Source organism: Coturnix japonica, chromosome 1, assembly GCF_054131305.1.
Source record: "Coturnix japonica strain WE chromosome 1, WE-NBRP24, whole genome shotgun sequence".
Lineage (NCBI taxonomy): Eukaryota > Metazoa > Chordata > Aves > Galliformes > Phasianidae > Coturnix > Coturnix japonica.
Window position 1 is genome coordinate 95,944,380 of NC_140663.1, and position 16,463 is coordinate 95,960,842.

The following is a 16,463-nucleotide window of genomic DNA, read 5'->3' on the forward strand; positions in this document are numbered from 1 at the left end:
CCGAGAACTGCCCGAAGAGGGGTGGAGAGAGCCGGGGGAGGGCGGGCGAGGTGCACCGGGACTGAGTCAGCCCGGCCCGCACGATGCGCACCGAGGGCAGTGCCAGGCGCGGCGCCGCCGAGGAGCCTCTTCCCTCCCCCGCGGCGGCGACCCGCGGCCGGGACCCCCTATCGCGGCGGGGGGGCGGCCGCGCTGCGGCCTCGGCACCGGGCAGGACTGCTCCGCCCCCCCGCTGCCCTCTCCCGCACCATGAGGGGAGGGGACGCGGGGCAGCAGCCGAGCCGGCGGCAGGTAGAGCGCGGGCGGCTGCTGCCGCTCCTCTCCTGCGCCATCCTCGCGTGCTGCGCCGAGGTGGCGGCGCTCCGGGACTTCTCAGGTACGGGGCGGCACGGAGCGCGTGGAGGGAGGGAGGGACGGACGGAGTGCGCCCAAGGGAGCGCAGCGCACGATTCGCATGTCCCGCCGAGGAGGGGACGACAGGGTTAAGGGGAGCCCGAGGGGTCTTCGCCTGTTGGCCGCCGTCGGTTTCCAGCACCGCGCGCTGGGAAAGCGGCGTGAGGATCGAACGGGACCCGATTCCGAGTGCGTGGAAGTTCTTGGAAAGGTTCCCACTTTCTCCCGTAGGCTTGGAGTCGCGCCCTGCGGGCACAGCAGCTCTCTTTGGGAGAGAGCCCTTGGTGCTGCTGACGGGAGTGGCTCGGAAAGGAGTAGGGTCCTCCATCACCGTGTCAAATAAGGCGCCCGTGCCAACTGGGAGGGTGTCCTCGGTCCAGCAGAGAGAGGAAACGATCTCTGTTCTGTCTGCGACTGCAGCACGCTCCTGTGGTCTCCTTGTATTCCGAGGCATCTCGCTGCTGTTACGAAGTTATTTTTACAGGAACAGTCTTTTTCCTCTCTGCGTTTCGCAGTAAGCACAGCCTATTCCTGGCAGCTGCGAGCTTAAGGAACTGCCCCTAAGGCAAAAGGCAGAGCTTACCCTTAATGATCGAAGCAGAACTTCCCAAAGCCAGTCAACTGCGCTAGAACTAAGTTAGTATATGATTAATAACACAAATGTGGTATTACTCAGATTAATATAACTCATATTGATGCGGTTCAAAAGGCCAGTGGGGGTTCTGCAGGAACCAGATGCATTTTCTCAGCAGCAGGACCAGAGATTTTGTTATCGTGTCAAACTCCTTAAATCTGGACATTTCTAAGGAAGCAACCACCAAATGTTCTTTAAAAAGAGAGAAACAAAACAGAACTCTATGCTAGGATTAACTACATTTCTCCTATTAGATTCCTTCACAAATAAAAGGCTTTTCCATAGGTGCTTGCTGGTTGTTTGCTCTGCTTGTTTTGCTGCTGGGTTTTAGATGTTAGCTTTGGAGTTTCATGTAGTTCTTCACAAGGAAACAGAAGTTCAGATTTTCCCTTCCAAACAACCACTGAGTTATAAAATATCCCTCAAGTTTATCTAGGAAAGTTCCCCTTACAAAAGTCCATTCACATTTGAAATGAAGTTATTCAGATAAGGTTATCCAAGATACATTTCAGCTGTATTCAGTATTTCATTGTGCACTTTCTAAATAAGCAGAGAGACCAAAGATAATTCTCCAAGTTGACCCAGAAATCAGCATTAAAAATGTCGTGTGGACAATTCAGTAAATAAATAAAATGAAGCAAAGATTAGATTCCAGAGTTGTTTCCAATCCGGACTGGGGGCGTTTCCAGGCCTGACAAAAATTCCAGACTCATTTTCTTTTTACTTTTAATAGAGACACAATCCAGAAGAGACAGAAATGTTACTTTATCCCTTTAAAATGAAGGCATCCGGAACACACCGGGAAGTTTTTAGCTACTTCAAAGGTAGGGAAATGCTTGACAGGTGCTGCAGGCCAGGAGCTGTCAGATGTAAGACAACACCCTGTAATGCCATCCTGAGCCTGCTTCATACCTGTTGCACGGTTACAACAAGCTCTGTAACAGCAGCTTCAAGCTGAGCTTCCAGAACTTCTGGATTTCCTTATTTGCTCTCTCCCTCGGTAGGAACAGTGACTTGATTTTCACAAGCTCTGCTAGATGCGTGTGGAAACAAATCTGCTCTGTTTAAAGGGCCAGTGCCCTACAGCTGCCAGATGCTGGTTGCTCCTTGGGGATTATCCTGTAGGTGACAGGAGAGGAGCTGGGTATCCCTGCTTTGCAGCCATCCTGTGCTTTCACCAATCTGCAACCAGGCAGGTCCAACTCTCTCCCTTCTGAGGGTAAAGCTTTCAGGTGTCATGAAGATCATGTCATAGTAGAAGGAACTGAGTTCAGGAGCATGAATGCATTCTGCACGTTCTGATCTCAAACTGGAATTTTAGGAGTGCACTGAGAACGGGAGGGAAAGGTGCTTAAACTTTTCTTCTTCACAGATTTCAGCCTTTTATACTCAAATCATCAGGTGCATACTTTCTTGGGTCATTGCCTTTTTCCGCTCTGTGTGTTTCCAGCATCAGATCTCTACCTCAGCAGCCCGAACTCTGTTTCTTTCTTTTCTTTCTCTCTCTCTTTCTCCTCATTCTCTCTCTCTGACATCTGTGAGTAGAATCTCTTCGTTTGGCTATTGCAAGTCAGTTGTCATTGTGGCCTTGTTATCACACTTGCTCTCCTAGGGTATATAGCTGCAGATTCTTGTTCTTGTATTTCTTAGTCTAGCTTTTAACTGTGGAAGTGTTTTGTTTTGTTTGCTTGGAGACATTTGTTCACTGTGCACTAATGTTCTATGAATCGGTATGTGAATTGGTATTTTCTGGACAGAAGAATATTCTGAAACAAGAATCTGGCAGCTTGGTTCTAAATCAGCTGCGTGTGAAGGACTCAGTAAGCAAAATTAATGGCTCCTTAGTAACAGGAGATATCTGAGGTAAAGTCATGTTGATAAGCAGGATACTTAAAGATCAATGTAGTCTATTCTCCTCCAGCAGTTTGGCAGGAACAAAGAACATATTTATTGGTTGTATTGGTTATTGAAATCAGAGGTTTGCCCTCAAGTCTGCAGTCTTCTGGAATGATTCCTTTCTTCAAGTGAAATCCAAACATGTATGCCTAAGTTTGAAAATGAAAGCTGAAGGTTAGGGGAGGGAGGGGGGAGAGAGAGAGAGAGAATCCACAGTTTTTTTCCTTAGATCTTTGTGCATATTGGTTTGAGGTAGAGAATTTTCTTCCTCTTACATCTGCTTTTCAAAAGGCATCTAAAAGCTTGTTTCACCAACATTTTTAATCGTGCCCACAGTTTTGTTCCTACTTGGCAAAGCTTTGTCCTCATGTTGTTTTTCTCAGGGCTCACTTGCAACTTTCACATTTCAGACTGGACTTCAGTCCAGGAGACTGAAGGCTGCTGTGAATTTCACTAATTCTCCCATCTCAGGGAGCCAAAAGCCCAAGTGATCTGGGCTCCCAGCAGACTCTCAGCAGTGAAAAAGGACACTTTTTTCAACAAATGATGGCTACATGACAGCCATTTCCCCACCGCTCCTCTGTGCTCCTGGACTGGTTCTCAAAACAGGCTAAATAAAGAGCTGACAAGACCAGCATGCTTGCATACTGCATTTAATATACAATTCATCCTGGTTATATAGAAAGCCCAGCTACCTGCTACCACTGATATTGTGCTGGTAGACATCCCTAGGCTGGTGCAGTGGGGTGGTGGCAGTTGAGGAGCACATACCCTTCTGAACAGCAGGAGTCACTGCTTCCTTGTCTCAACCCCCTGCCCTCTAGGTTGGCTACGGAAAAAGCACTGGGCTCTTCCCTTGGCTCTCTGCCCTAGCTCAGATTCTTCTCCCACCTTTTCCTGCCCTGTGGCAAAAGTGAACTCTTCTAAGAACAAACTCCCCACCAGCACAAGAAAATATGAAAAAGAGGGATGAGTATTTAACTTCATTTCTTTCTCCTCTTCCTCCTCTATGAGCTTCATTGAGCTTAGGCCTTCTGCTTCAACGGGCTTCCATTGCTCAATTCATCACTCAATTGTCCTTTCTTTACCTTAGTCCCAGCCAGGTTTTCTGGGTAGCTTTCAAGAAATGTGTCTGTAACCCAAGATCAGAAATGAAGCAACGGTGTGATTGCATAACTGGGCTGAAGAAAGACTTTGTGGATGTGAACAGAGAAAGTGGCCTTTTTTGTAGGTAGAACCTTTTAACCTTTGTGCACTGGTGACAACTTTTCTTTTGTCTTCCAGAAGGTTCAGACAGAACTAGGCATTACTTTAACTCCATAGACTTGATCTTCTGGCCTAATAATAGAGAACAAATGGATCTAATGAAAAAGCAAACCAGTTCACCCAAGAAACATAATCTCATCTTGTGGCTTGTCTGCATTAAAAGTTTCCATTAAGTTCTGTGGCATTTTCTGATTCCCAGATTCCCCCAGGCAAAAGGAAAGCATACAAATACTTTGAGCAAATGCTTTGTTTGTAATAATGTGGCAGGATCAATCAAGACCAACCACAATGATGCAGAAAGGGGTTTTTATTTTGTTGGCTTTGCATTCGACAGATAAAATCCTGTATTAATTTTCTGGAGTCCGTTTTGTTGATTCACTGTGGCAAGTGGAGCTTGTCCTTCCACCAACATACTTAATGAGGTGCTAAAAGGAGTGATGTCAGTGACGCATCCTCTTGATATTGGCTTGTAAATGTCAAATGCAAGTTTTGGTTGCTTTGCTTGAAGAGGAACATTTCATTTTAGAAACACGTTTCATTTCAGTAAGATGGGAGTTAAACCTCAAGTCTGGTTTAAAGTTTCTCAGAGTGGAGTGGGCTTGGATTGGGAAATCAATTCTGTGAATCAGAGGTGTGTGTCAGAAGTGAGAACCAAGGTTTTGCTCCAGGCTGATCTCTGCAGTTCTACTTGCTTTCCTGAGGGAATGTAACTTGAGAAATCCAATTTTATACATGGATTTTGCCTAGTCCTTTTTTTGTTGTTAAATCCACTGATTTTAATAAACGTTGTTGAGGCTTTGGCCCTATTAAATTCCTAGTTATTTTTGTAGCTTAAGCAGCTCTACTAGCTTCCTGGAGGGAGGATGTTGCTCCAATAGTTCTCTGTGAGTGAGTTAAAGCTTAGTTTGATAGTCTCCACATCCCCACCACCACTGCCAACAGACACTGGGAAATTTAGACGTGAGATACAAAGCTATAAGAAACCTGACTTCCTAAGTGCCTCTATATGGAGATCAATGCCTTTGAGTTTGTCTTTCAGATTACACAGCTTTGGGGCAGGAACTCTCTTCATTCATCACTATGCAGTTAGGTTGGTACCTAACACATCCTATTATTTTTATTCAAAATAAATAGCAGGGGTTAGCTCCTCCTGCCTTCCTATTCTGTCTAATACAGATACCCTTCTCAATTAGACAGAACTTCCAGACAGTCTCAGCTTCATTAGGGAAAATGATTACAGACCAATTCCAAATAAATATTCTTACTCTGATGGAAGTGTCTCCAGACAGAGAAGGCACTGTCTGACCAGTCACCAGTTATCAGAAGTCTGTCAAACTTCCAACTATAATCTAGAATTAAAATTAAAATATTTTGGTACGTAACCAAACATGGACAAAATAGCATCCTAAAGAGAGCTGAAGAGCAGAAGGTGTGGTTGTGCCCTATTTGTTCAGCATTGGTGAGTCATTTCGTCTGAATTTCTATGCATTTTAAGAGTTTGTTTCAAAGGTCTATTGTGTGGTTGCTGGCAACCAATTAAATACCAGCGCTGTTTGGGTCTTAATTTAGAATTCATTTAAAAACATCACTCATAATGTAATACTTGACTAAGTCTGTGGAGGTCGCTGGAAGGATTATCAACAATTTCAATAGACTTTGGGGTCTCAACCCCCAAATATCTGCTTATTTTTTCTCATTGTGTATATTCTTGAATGGGAAGACAAGCATTCATTATTTCAGAGTCATTTTACAGCTTTGGACTTTTCATTTCTTCAGGATAAAACTGAGCTGGGGAAGAGGAAACGTAAAGAAAGTAATTGAGCTTTGAGAATAGAGGGCTGTGGGGTTTTGCTTTTCCGGCTTGGACTGCTCAACTATAAGCTTTCCTAACACTGCAGATAACAGCTGTCAGAGGATGGATTTAGTGAGTCAATAAGGAAATTCCCTGATCTTTAATTTATCTTATTCCTTGTCATTTGATTTTTCAAGTGTCAAATATAGATGAGAGAACATTAAATTCAGTGTTTGACTCAAGGTTCTCTTTGCAAAATAAAACCTGTATTTTGCTTCCTGAGGGGCTGGTAATGAATAGAGCTCCCACCCACTCACCCTTTCGCAAGATTGCATGGGAATTTAAGCCCATAAATCCAAGTTTTCAAGTAAATATTTCCTCTAGACTCTGGGGTCCTCCTACTCGCAGTCTTTGGGAAGATCGTACCTTTACTGTCTCTGGGGCATGGTGATTCATTCATTCTGTCTCCAAGATGAAATTGCCACCTGCTGAGCCTTTCTCTTGTTACTTCTTGTTAATAGCTCTAGAGGAAACTACTCTGTCTCCTGTCATAAGAAGTTTGTTTTGGTACGAGCAGAAAGGAACTTCACAGTCTTTCTTAGAAATATTTTATCTCTTGTCAGCATCGTAAGTCACAGGACAAATATTTGCCTTTTCGGCTTCATGAATAGCTGGGATAAGAATAACTGACTATAGCACAGTCTTACAGCTCCTAATCATCAGGCTTTTGTAGCACACATACTGCTTACTAAGGAACTGCTGGAAACTGTTACCCGAGTCTACCAAGTGTTGTATGCTACTCTTCGTAACAATTTGCAGTAGAGTCATTGGGGCATGTATGTACACTGGGAGAGAGAGAGGGAAGGAGAGAAAGAAGGAAAGAAAAAGAGGAAGTGTGAGAAAAGAAGTGTGCAGGGATTTCTAGTTTCCTTAGAGAGCCATTAGTGTCAAAGGAAAATAAGCATCACTCCGGTGACAGTGCAAGGGAACATGAAACCATCAATTTGAATGAAAGAGAATAGCTGTGGGAGGACATGACAGAGAGAGTGGTCTTCTGGCCTGACAGTGCAAGATTCATGGGTTTCCCCACTCTGCAAACATTTCTTACGCATAACTTCAAGCCTGTATTGTGTGGCCTGGGTACAATGAGTTGATGTGTGCGGTAGCTATAGAAGCAGTCCCATTTGGCATAACCAGAAAGTTGCAGGTGGTCTATTCCTCCTTTGTGATACTTCGTTTTTGTTTTTGTTTGTTTGTTTTCTATCAAGAAGCTCATGGTTTGTTTTGTGTGCATGTGCTTTTACTCACTGAACAAACCTTGTTCACGTATTTGGGTTTGAATGAGATCTTAGGGTGAATTATCTTCTTATTACCTGAGTCCCTTCTCTGGCTCAAGTGGAACAAAGCCATTGCTTAATTTGATCCTCAGACTTAGCAGACAGGAGGGAGTTATGATCAATAAGATGATTATGTCCATAGGTTCTGATAATGAGGGAAAAATCACACAAAACAATTTCCTTCAAAAAGTACACGAGTTGCTAAAGCAGTTCACAGGAAACCTGAATTCTTCACCACTAATACCTGCTTTGATTGCCATACTTTCCCAAAAGCGTTCTCATTTTTAATGAAAGTACTTTCTTACTGAAGGCTTAATCCTCCATCTGTCAAGAAGTCCAATGAAAACAGGTTGCCCCATTAGCAGCGGGCTGGTTAGCTCTCCAGTATGTGTGTGCTATGTCTTCAGCAGCCAGTTTACTTTTAGCGTGAGTAAGGAATTGACTTGAAAGTGAGAGCTCTTATTTTGCCCTGACAACTCAGGGCAATTTCAGTTTTCAAAGAATTAAGCTGTTATGCTCATTTTAGAATGGTAGGTAGAATAATCAGTGCTTCTGACCAAGGATATTTCTCGCTTATGAAAGACGGTAATACCACATCTTTCTAGAAAGACAGGCAATATGCTTACAAGGCACTTGGTGGATGAAAAGGAGTGCAGCAATAGGGCAAGTAGCTCTGAGCAGCATCAACTCTGAAGACCAACAGAGAATGTGGCAGAGGAGAGGGAGAGGAAACTTGGGGGTTTGTTTTTCTTCAGTACTTCCTTCACAAACCGATGGAGAAAATACTGCTGGATGAGGACTGCAGCTAGTTCATAAATACCAATAAATGTCACATTGATGCCCCTGATGGTATTTGTAGTAGAGTTTATCAATGATTCTGTTATCACTGCATGAAATCTTTTCCTTGAAACTCGTCAGTCTTGCTTGTGTATTTTTAATGCCTGTTGGCACAATTCTTCAGAAAGCTGCGGGAGACTATTTAGATGTACTGAAATGATTAGCCTTCCGGGACTCCCACAACAATGTGAGTGCTATTTTGATCTATTTTGATCTAAAATGGATTTGTGTATCTTTACAACATGCTAGCAAATCGCTGTGCTAATTGAGCTCAATAGGACTATGCACAGTAACCAATATTCCTTAATCTGCGTATTCTGATTCTGAGAATCCTTGTAGGCTGCAAACTACTCAGCTTCAGGCTGTAAAAATATGACAGAGCTACCGTCTTGCCAAAAAGACATTGCATCAGTCAACGCTGAGATTGCATTTAATATGTGCTAGGCAATAGACTCACAGCTCAGAATGCTGTTCTCCTTGATGTTTCATGTGGTGAGATGCATGCCAGGCAGTATATACACATCTCTATAGCCTAATGCTGACAGCTGAAAAGGGGCCTTAAGGCATTGTGCCTGTGACCCCCACCATGAGGAATGAATACAGCGTATCTGAGTGTCCTTCACTGTCTCTTGCCACACATTGGAGGTGGAAAATCTCTTCCAGCTGCTCCCTTCCAGGATTTTTGGCAGTTCTATTTTTATTTTTTTTTAAATGAGACGTAAGTTCCCAATTTTTCAATTGCCTGAAATGCAGGGAAGAAGAAAAGTTTATTCGTAGATTTTCTTAACTTCATGTTTGTGGCAATTATTGTTATCCAAAGCAATAGTACCAGGAGCAAGCATCGAGTATGAAACTACATTAAGAGCTCTGCTTTACACAAAGAAGTGCCTATTTACAATGTTAACTCTCACAAGCCAGTTATTTTAGCCTGTCATAGTCATTACTGTCCTCCTTTGCAAGAAGAACTGATCCATAGGGCTTAAATTTTTGTTTAGCAGCTTAGTCTCAGTGTTCTGTGTGTTTTTCTGGTGCTGTGTTGTTTTTTGTTGGAGTTCTTTGTCAACACAGTTGATGCTGTGACTAATTTGGCTAATTCTGGAAGAAAGGATTACGCTTGGGTTTTGCATTGGTATTTTGTAAGAAGTTACAATGAATGAGTAGTCTGGGTTAGGCAGACAGTTGGGTGGGATGGTACCTTCTGGCCTTCAAATCAATGGGATGTATGATTCAGGCCTAACTTCTGAGCCAGTCTGTAATGTCTTTGAGATGATTTTGCATGCGGAGCACTCCATACAATGCTCATGAATGTGCCTTGGATAAATGGGAAAGCGACTAGTGGGGCTTTCACACAGCGGCATACAGATGCTATTAGGACACTGCAGTATTGCCAAGTTTTTCTCATTTAGCAAAATCTCACGACAGTTGACATTTTCTCAAAAGTATCATATTGTTTTAAAGAAGTTGTGTTTATTATTTTGGAAGGAAAAAAAAAGAAAAAAGAAATGAGAACAAAACCAACCAACCGACCAACCAAACAAAAAGGTTTTCCCAGAATCTACAAGTAACAGACTTTGATTAATTAAACACAAAATGGGGGATTCTGAGCAACAAAACGTGCCCCCAAGTGCCTGCAGCCCAGACAATGTGTTGGGCCGGTGCCTGAAAGTGACACAGTCCTGCAGTCTGGTTTGTATGGTGACACAACCCTGCTGCCTATTTTGGATGACCTGATTTAACTGCGCCAGCAGAGAGAAATGCAGAAAAGGAAGCGTGCTTCAGAAGGAGTGACAGAGCCATTCAACTGTTACAATGACCTCTCTCCCGATAATCAGAGCTACTATTAATTGTAGAGATAAGAACATATTTTTTGCCTGACCTTACATTGTCATTCAGCAGAATGTGTTGCCTTGAGGGCAGTGCATTTCTGTCCAATTTCTGGTAAACAATATAGGAATGCTCATGGTCTGGAGAAGATGAATCATAGTATCATTAAGGTTAGAAGGACCTCTAGGACCACCAAGTCCAACCATCAGCCCACCCCCACCATGCCCACTGCCCACATCCCTCAGTGCCACATCCACACGGCTCTTGAACACCTCCAGGGACGGTGACTGCACCACGTCCCTGGGCAGCCTGTGCCACTGCATCACTGCTCTTGCTGAAAAGAAATTGTTCCTAATATATGGCCTGAAAGTTGTGCACCACGGTGGCTTTGAGGCCACACTGCCCAGAGACTGGAAACTGCTGCCTTCTGTGTAGGCAGCAGCTTCTAAGAAAGCACTGTGTCTTGTCCAGTCCAGCCTTCCAGGTGAGCACAGGGAAGGCAGAACCCTGGGACATGGAGAAGGGCCTACATCAGGAGTGGAAAAAAGCTTGAGACTTGCAGGGAGAAAGCAACAGGAGACTGTGACTGGGGTCAAAGCCCTGCCCAGTGTGGGCTGCCCACTCTATACCGCTCTTGAAAAAGGGCTAACCTCTTGACCTGCGGCTACGTAGTTTGTGTGTATAGTAATAAAAAAGAGAGAGATTTGCATGGTCTGCCATGCGAGACAAGTGGTTCAGATAGTACTACGTCACCGCTTCTCTTATCGGAGGTTAGCAGCCAATTTCCATTGCTATATTTATCCTTTATTGTGTGCAAATAATATCCTTCATTGTGTGACTGTCACTTTAAATGCCACTTGGAAGGCCAGGGAGCATGATGTCTTATTTTCACCAGTCCAACTAACACTAATTTTACAAGCGAGCCATATTGCTTGTTCAGAATGAGAGCAGGATTTTTTTTAAAAGGTTTTTTTTTTAATATATTTTTTTTAAGAATTGAATAGTTGCAGTTGTTGAAGAAAGGTGCTTAGATACTGGATTAGGAATTTGCAAGATCAAAGTAGCAGTTAAGATGCCAGGGAACTCATCCAAATCACAACATAGCTGATATTCTTTAGGGAATACTGGGCTGTTTTGTATACGGTACTCTTGGCTCCCCGTAACTTAAAACCTGAAGAATCGAAATGATTACAAATATCGGGCGAAATCTTTCAAGGTGTTGAGTGCCCACTACTCACATTGGGCTGAATGCTCTTTTACACTGTGGCCCTTTATGCTACAGAGGCAATGCGAAAGGCCCTTGGCGGCAGCAAATGCCACAGGAGGCCCCTTTGCGGTATCAGACCGTAGCGAAGTAGCTTGGGTGCAGCCGGGCATTGGGCCCATTTTCTTGGCGGTACTCAGCACCTCTCAGGAGCAGGCTGACACGGGAGCGGTTCTGGCAGGAAAGCTCAACTATTTGTGATCTCAATTACACAGGAAAATGTAGGGGATGGATTGATTCTGCTTTCTTTCTTTACTTTTTAACCTGTGAGAAGCCACAGGGCTGGTCTCCTTGAGGTCTAGGCTGTAAATACAGGTCACGGAATGTTCTCCATCCTGATGGCAATGCCAGCACTCTGAGGCCAGCGAGGTGCAGAGCTCACCTGCTTCTTTGCTGCAGTAGCAGGTGCATCCAGTGGCTCCTATCCTCTCTAGGGCTATAGAGGGGGCATGGCAAAGGCAATGGTGGAGCAGGCCTCATTCTTTAAACTTAACAACTGATAGGGGGGCTGAAATTTCATCCAGCTGCAGCAGGTGGTAAAAACACCAGAGGACTGGAATATCTTTTCTCATCATTTCACTGTTTACTTGGAATACTTGGATTTCTATTTCAGAGCATCTACTATTACTATTATTATTATTATTATTATTATTATTATTATTATTATTATTATTATTATTATTATTATTATTATTATTATTATTTCTTTTTAAATATATCTTAAAAGGACAGGAAATTTGAAGATTCAATAGCATGAACAAACTTATTTCCTCCAGAAAACTGATTTTATTTTTACATCATTCAAAATAATCGTGGTTCTCTTTCTGATTCAGCCACAAAAAAAGAAATAAAGAAAATAGACATAGTTTTTCTCCATTGTACTCAATAGTAATAATATTACCATCATCACAGTGGGATAAGCAGGATTTCTGAGGAGATAATGCTTGTTTTGCCTTTGATTCAACCAACCATATGTTTGGAAAAGAGATAAAGATGGGAAAAATACAATTAAAATGATGTTTATGTAAGCATGGTCACAATCTTAAAATTCCTGCAAACCTTTCTCATAACAAATCAGAAACTCTTAGTACTTTCTCATTACTTAATAGATTGGGTTTGGGGGAATTTTGTTTGCTGTTTTGTTTTATTGGGTTGTTTGACTTTGGTTTTTTGCCCTAAATGTGGATGAACTTGGTGCTATATGTTCCATATATTGAGAAGTTGGGTATTAAGTCTAATTTCCATGTGTTTATTGCTGAGGAGTGGGAAAGATAATGCTTCTCATGGAAACTGGTATTTTGTGTCCTTTCTCTCCCTTGTCCCTCACCTCTTCCTTCCTATTGCCCACAGATATTCTCTGTGTACAGACAGGCTTCAGTCGAGTTCATTATGTATATTTATATATACGTGCTTATCAAAATTTCATAAGTATAGGTGCGGAAAGTCTTTGAATTGAGTTACCACAGTAGTTTCACATCACAATGGCTAATTTATAATGGTCAAAGGTAGCAGCCTGTGCGTTTCCATGGAGGTTTTCTGCTCAAGAACAGAGAGAAGGGCACCAGGACATGAATTTTATAAATACTTGTGGTGATAAGAGAAATCTTGGCTTACAAAGCCCACACGATGAAATACAAATCGGGAGAACAGCTTTCATTAGCTTTTTCATTAGTTGCTCATGGGATTGCTTATTAGAAGATGCAAACAGATGGTACAGCTGCATGCAGGCCCTACCTCTCCTTTTCCTGGTAACACTGATACTCTCTAGTAAATACAAAATTCTGCATATAGTGCTTCTGGGTTTCTGTCCAGCAACTTCCATGTCCAGCATTTGTGAAGCACCTTTCCTCTCAGTTGTCCTACCACCTGGCTCGTTGGCCCACATGGAGTCACCTTCCTTGTCACCTGTGTTTAACACAATTGCTAGGAAGCCTCAAGGTGCAGAATTCTGGCTTAAGCCAAGTTATAGCAGCCGTGACCAAGGAAGGCTTGAGCCCCTTTTGTTGTCTGTGAAGTGACATCTCCAGTTGCTGTGCCACTGCTGGGGTACCGATGCAGCACTGAGGCAACACCACAGCGACCTGCTGTTCTCCAGACATGGGTGTTACTGGCATGTAAGGACTGACCCAAGCAGTGTGTTGTGGCATCGGGCCATATGTTTAACCTTGACTACAATGCCCTTTTCCAGAGACTGATTGTGGTTTTCATATTATTTAACAAGCTTGTCATTTCCTGTACTAGTTGTAACACAGCTGAATATTTTTTAGGTTACCTAACCAAACTTCTTCAAAATCACACTGCTTATGCCTGCGATGGGGAACGTTTGAGTCTGCACTGTCCTCGGCATTCGACAATAAGTATTCAGTCAGCATTTTATGGGCAAGACTACCAAATGTGTGGCACACAACAGCCTGAAGCCAGAATGACAGAACCCACAAACTGTGTGGCACCCACCTCCTTGCAGGTATTGCATCTTGTAAAGGTTCACCATGCACAGCATGCCTGTAGATGTCCATGCAGTGAGCTATGCTGTATAAAATCTGCAAGTGTTCACCATGTTGAATGAAACGTCACCATGTTTTTGTCAGTTTGTCACAAATAGTATTGCACCTGAAAGGATTCATCTGTCATGGCTCAGTAGACCAGCCTTAATTTATTACATGTGCGTTCTTTATCCCCAGCAGAGGATGCAAATTTTTAACACAGTTGGGTTAGAAATCCACCAAATTGGATGGCATCTTGGCAAGAGTTTGGCTTGTTCCATGCTGTTGTCATTTAAAGGCTCTGTGGCACCTCAGCATGAGGTTCTAAGCACTTACATGGCTATCTACATTTCAAAAAAGACGTAATTTGTATCAAGAATATTCTATATTTTGTTTCCCAAGCCCACTTCAATATAATTCAGAATGACTTATGTTTTATAAATTATTGCTTTCTGCCATGTTATAACAAGGCTTAGAAGCCCTGGCTTACACTGCTGTTAAGGTGCTGTGCTACACCATAGTGGAAATAGCAGTGTTAAACCTAATTCAGTAAATCACTGGAAGAATGTGTAGTCAGTGGAATCTAAGCATGTTCTGTCAGTGAAGCTGTTGTAAGTGCTTCACAGAAGCTTTGATGAAGCTTGCAATGTTTGTGCTTATAGCCAACATGCCACTCTTTGACAACAGGGAACATCTGTTTCTACCACTAGTGAGCTGAAGGGTTTTATGGAGTTGTTTGGCAGTAACATCTTCTCTCCAGAAACATTATTAGGCCCATGGTTTATAAGTGTGGCTTGCCCATGCTGTACTGCAGCTGCTAAAGACATTTCGGCCTTGACCTGTGGGCCATGTGAAAGTACAGCTCTCCACTAGAAAGAGTAGGCCAGATGCATCCTTGATGTCATTTTACTGATTACTGTGAGGCAACACCAATGATTATTTTGGGTTTGTGATGTTGAGTATCTTCACGAGGTCTCCTTTTACAGCCTTTTTTCCCTTGTATATAATAAACACAGCATGGGACAACTGTTACATAAACCGCCATCGTTGTTTGGGCACTGTCACTGATCAAAGACATGAAATCACTTTGACAAGGCCACAAATGTGAGACATACAAATGCTCTGCATCTCAGGGAGTTCCTGTTCTGTCAAGGAGAAGAGAAATATCCTGTAAGCTGATTTCTTAGAGAAAAAGCACCAGTGATCTCATCCCTCCTCCCTTTCCCTTTGGAACTACAGCTGCAGTCTGCATAAACAGGCGTGATACTACCCTGCAACCCTGAGGATGCGTAACAGGCATTTTATTTGGTGTCCTCCTATTAAAAGGATTACTGCAAAATTTGATCTGTTCTGAGATATTAATAACCCCAGGCTGTCTTGTTATGATTATCACTGTTTGCTTTCATAGTTGCATGTTTTTGTGCAGCAGCTTGATAGAAAATGTGACTGCTCTTTGCCTTAAGCAAGAGAAAATACAAACAGATGCACAGGAGATGATTCAGCTTGGGTGCAAGAAGATGACTCAGTAGGGGACAGCTATCTTCATTTACTGAAGTCATAACTCTATTTCACTGTCCAGCTCCAGAACACTCTTAATTAAGGAGGAGCTGTTTGTGTAACTTGCAACTCTTAAAAAGAATAGCTGAGTGATAAGATTAAATCTGCTGGGCTTTTCCTTCCCTTTTAAACTCTTCAGAGTGCACTTAATGCTGAAGAAGCATTGGATGCAAATTGTCTTCTTCTACCCAGGGAAACAAAAAGACAAGGATGTTACGGGATCACTGCAATATGCTGCCAATGTGTATCATTTCTGTTTGGAAAGGATGGCTTCCAGGGATGGCAGGAGAGGTTCAGCCACTGCCAGTTCTCTGAGCCTGGAAGCAGGAATGCAGCTTGTGCTAATCTCAGTGGTGAATTTGTGATTTGGCCTCTTGGAATGACTCAGAGCCCTTCTAATGAGAAACAGGGCAAAAAAAAATCCTATAAATTTTATGAAATATTACTGTTACTCCTACTTAGAGCCGAGTGACATAAAGACAGTGCCCTGCCTTCCTTAGTGCGCTGTGCTTTTATATGTCAAGAATCAGGGGGAGAGCAATCAGAGAATCATAGAACGGCTTGAGTTGGAAGGAACATTAAACATTATCTAGTTCCAACCTCCCTAGTATGGGAAATAGTATGTAGAAAGCTTTATGTTGTGACTGGGTTAAAGCTGGTCTTAGAGTCATCTTGGATTGCAGGTTCACGTTTTCGTTCACCATCATTGCTACAGGTCTGAAAGCACTGATAAGCGGGAATATTACTGAAAGTACGAGGAATGCATGGTCCTTTAACTGAGCCTAGAGAAGGTCCACATGACTCTGTGTGTAGCAGTGATGACCTTCCTGTTGTCATCTTTCAGTTGCCACTCTCAAGGAAAAAGTACAGTAAGAACTACGGTTTATTGCTATGCCAACGGATCTAACGTAAATTTGACCTTAAAATGACATTAACAAATAAAAAAATAAAATAAAATAAAATAAAAAGAAGAAAAAGAAAAAAACAAGTTAAGGATAGACTTACATGTGTTCTTGGCTCTGTTCATATTCCCAAGCATCATTAGGCTGTGATGGCATGCAGCAGGGTCTTGCTGACTGGCTGGGGTCAGAGAGAAGAGTAACTAGCAACAGTGAATGGACAGCATCCTCAATTGCCACCGGTGTTGCTACTATGAATGTGTTACTATAAACTTGGCCGT

The 16,463-nt window shown here is 42.8% G+C and overlaps 1 protein-coding gene across 6 annotated transcripts in view; it reads left to right on the plus strand.

Annotated features, from left to right (window-relative positions):
* The first annotated feature begins 41 nt into the window (after window positions 1-41).
* The window catches only part of EVA1C (eva-1 homolog C), a 32,875-nt gene continuing 16,453 nt past the window's right edge, over window positions 42-16,463 (plus strand). For 3 of the 6 annotated variants that reach the window (XM_085528395.1, XM_085528405.1, XM_085528415.1), the window contains exon 1: window positions 106-376. In XM_085528395.1, coding sequence (XP_085384521.1) covers window positions 250-376 — 127 coding nt within the window. In that variant the 5' untranslated portion in view covers window positions 106-249. Of the gene's footprint in view, window positions 377-13,510; window positions 13,708-16,463 lie in introns of all 6 variants that reach the window. The other 3 variants (XM_085528374.1, XM_015881339.3, XM_015881330.2) reach the window with 2 other exon arrangements.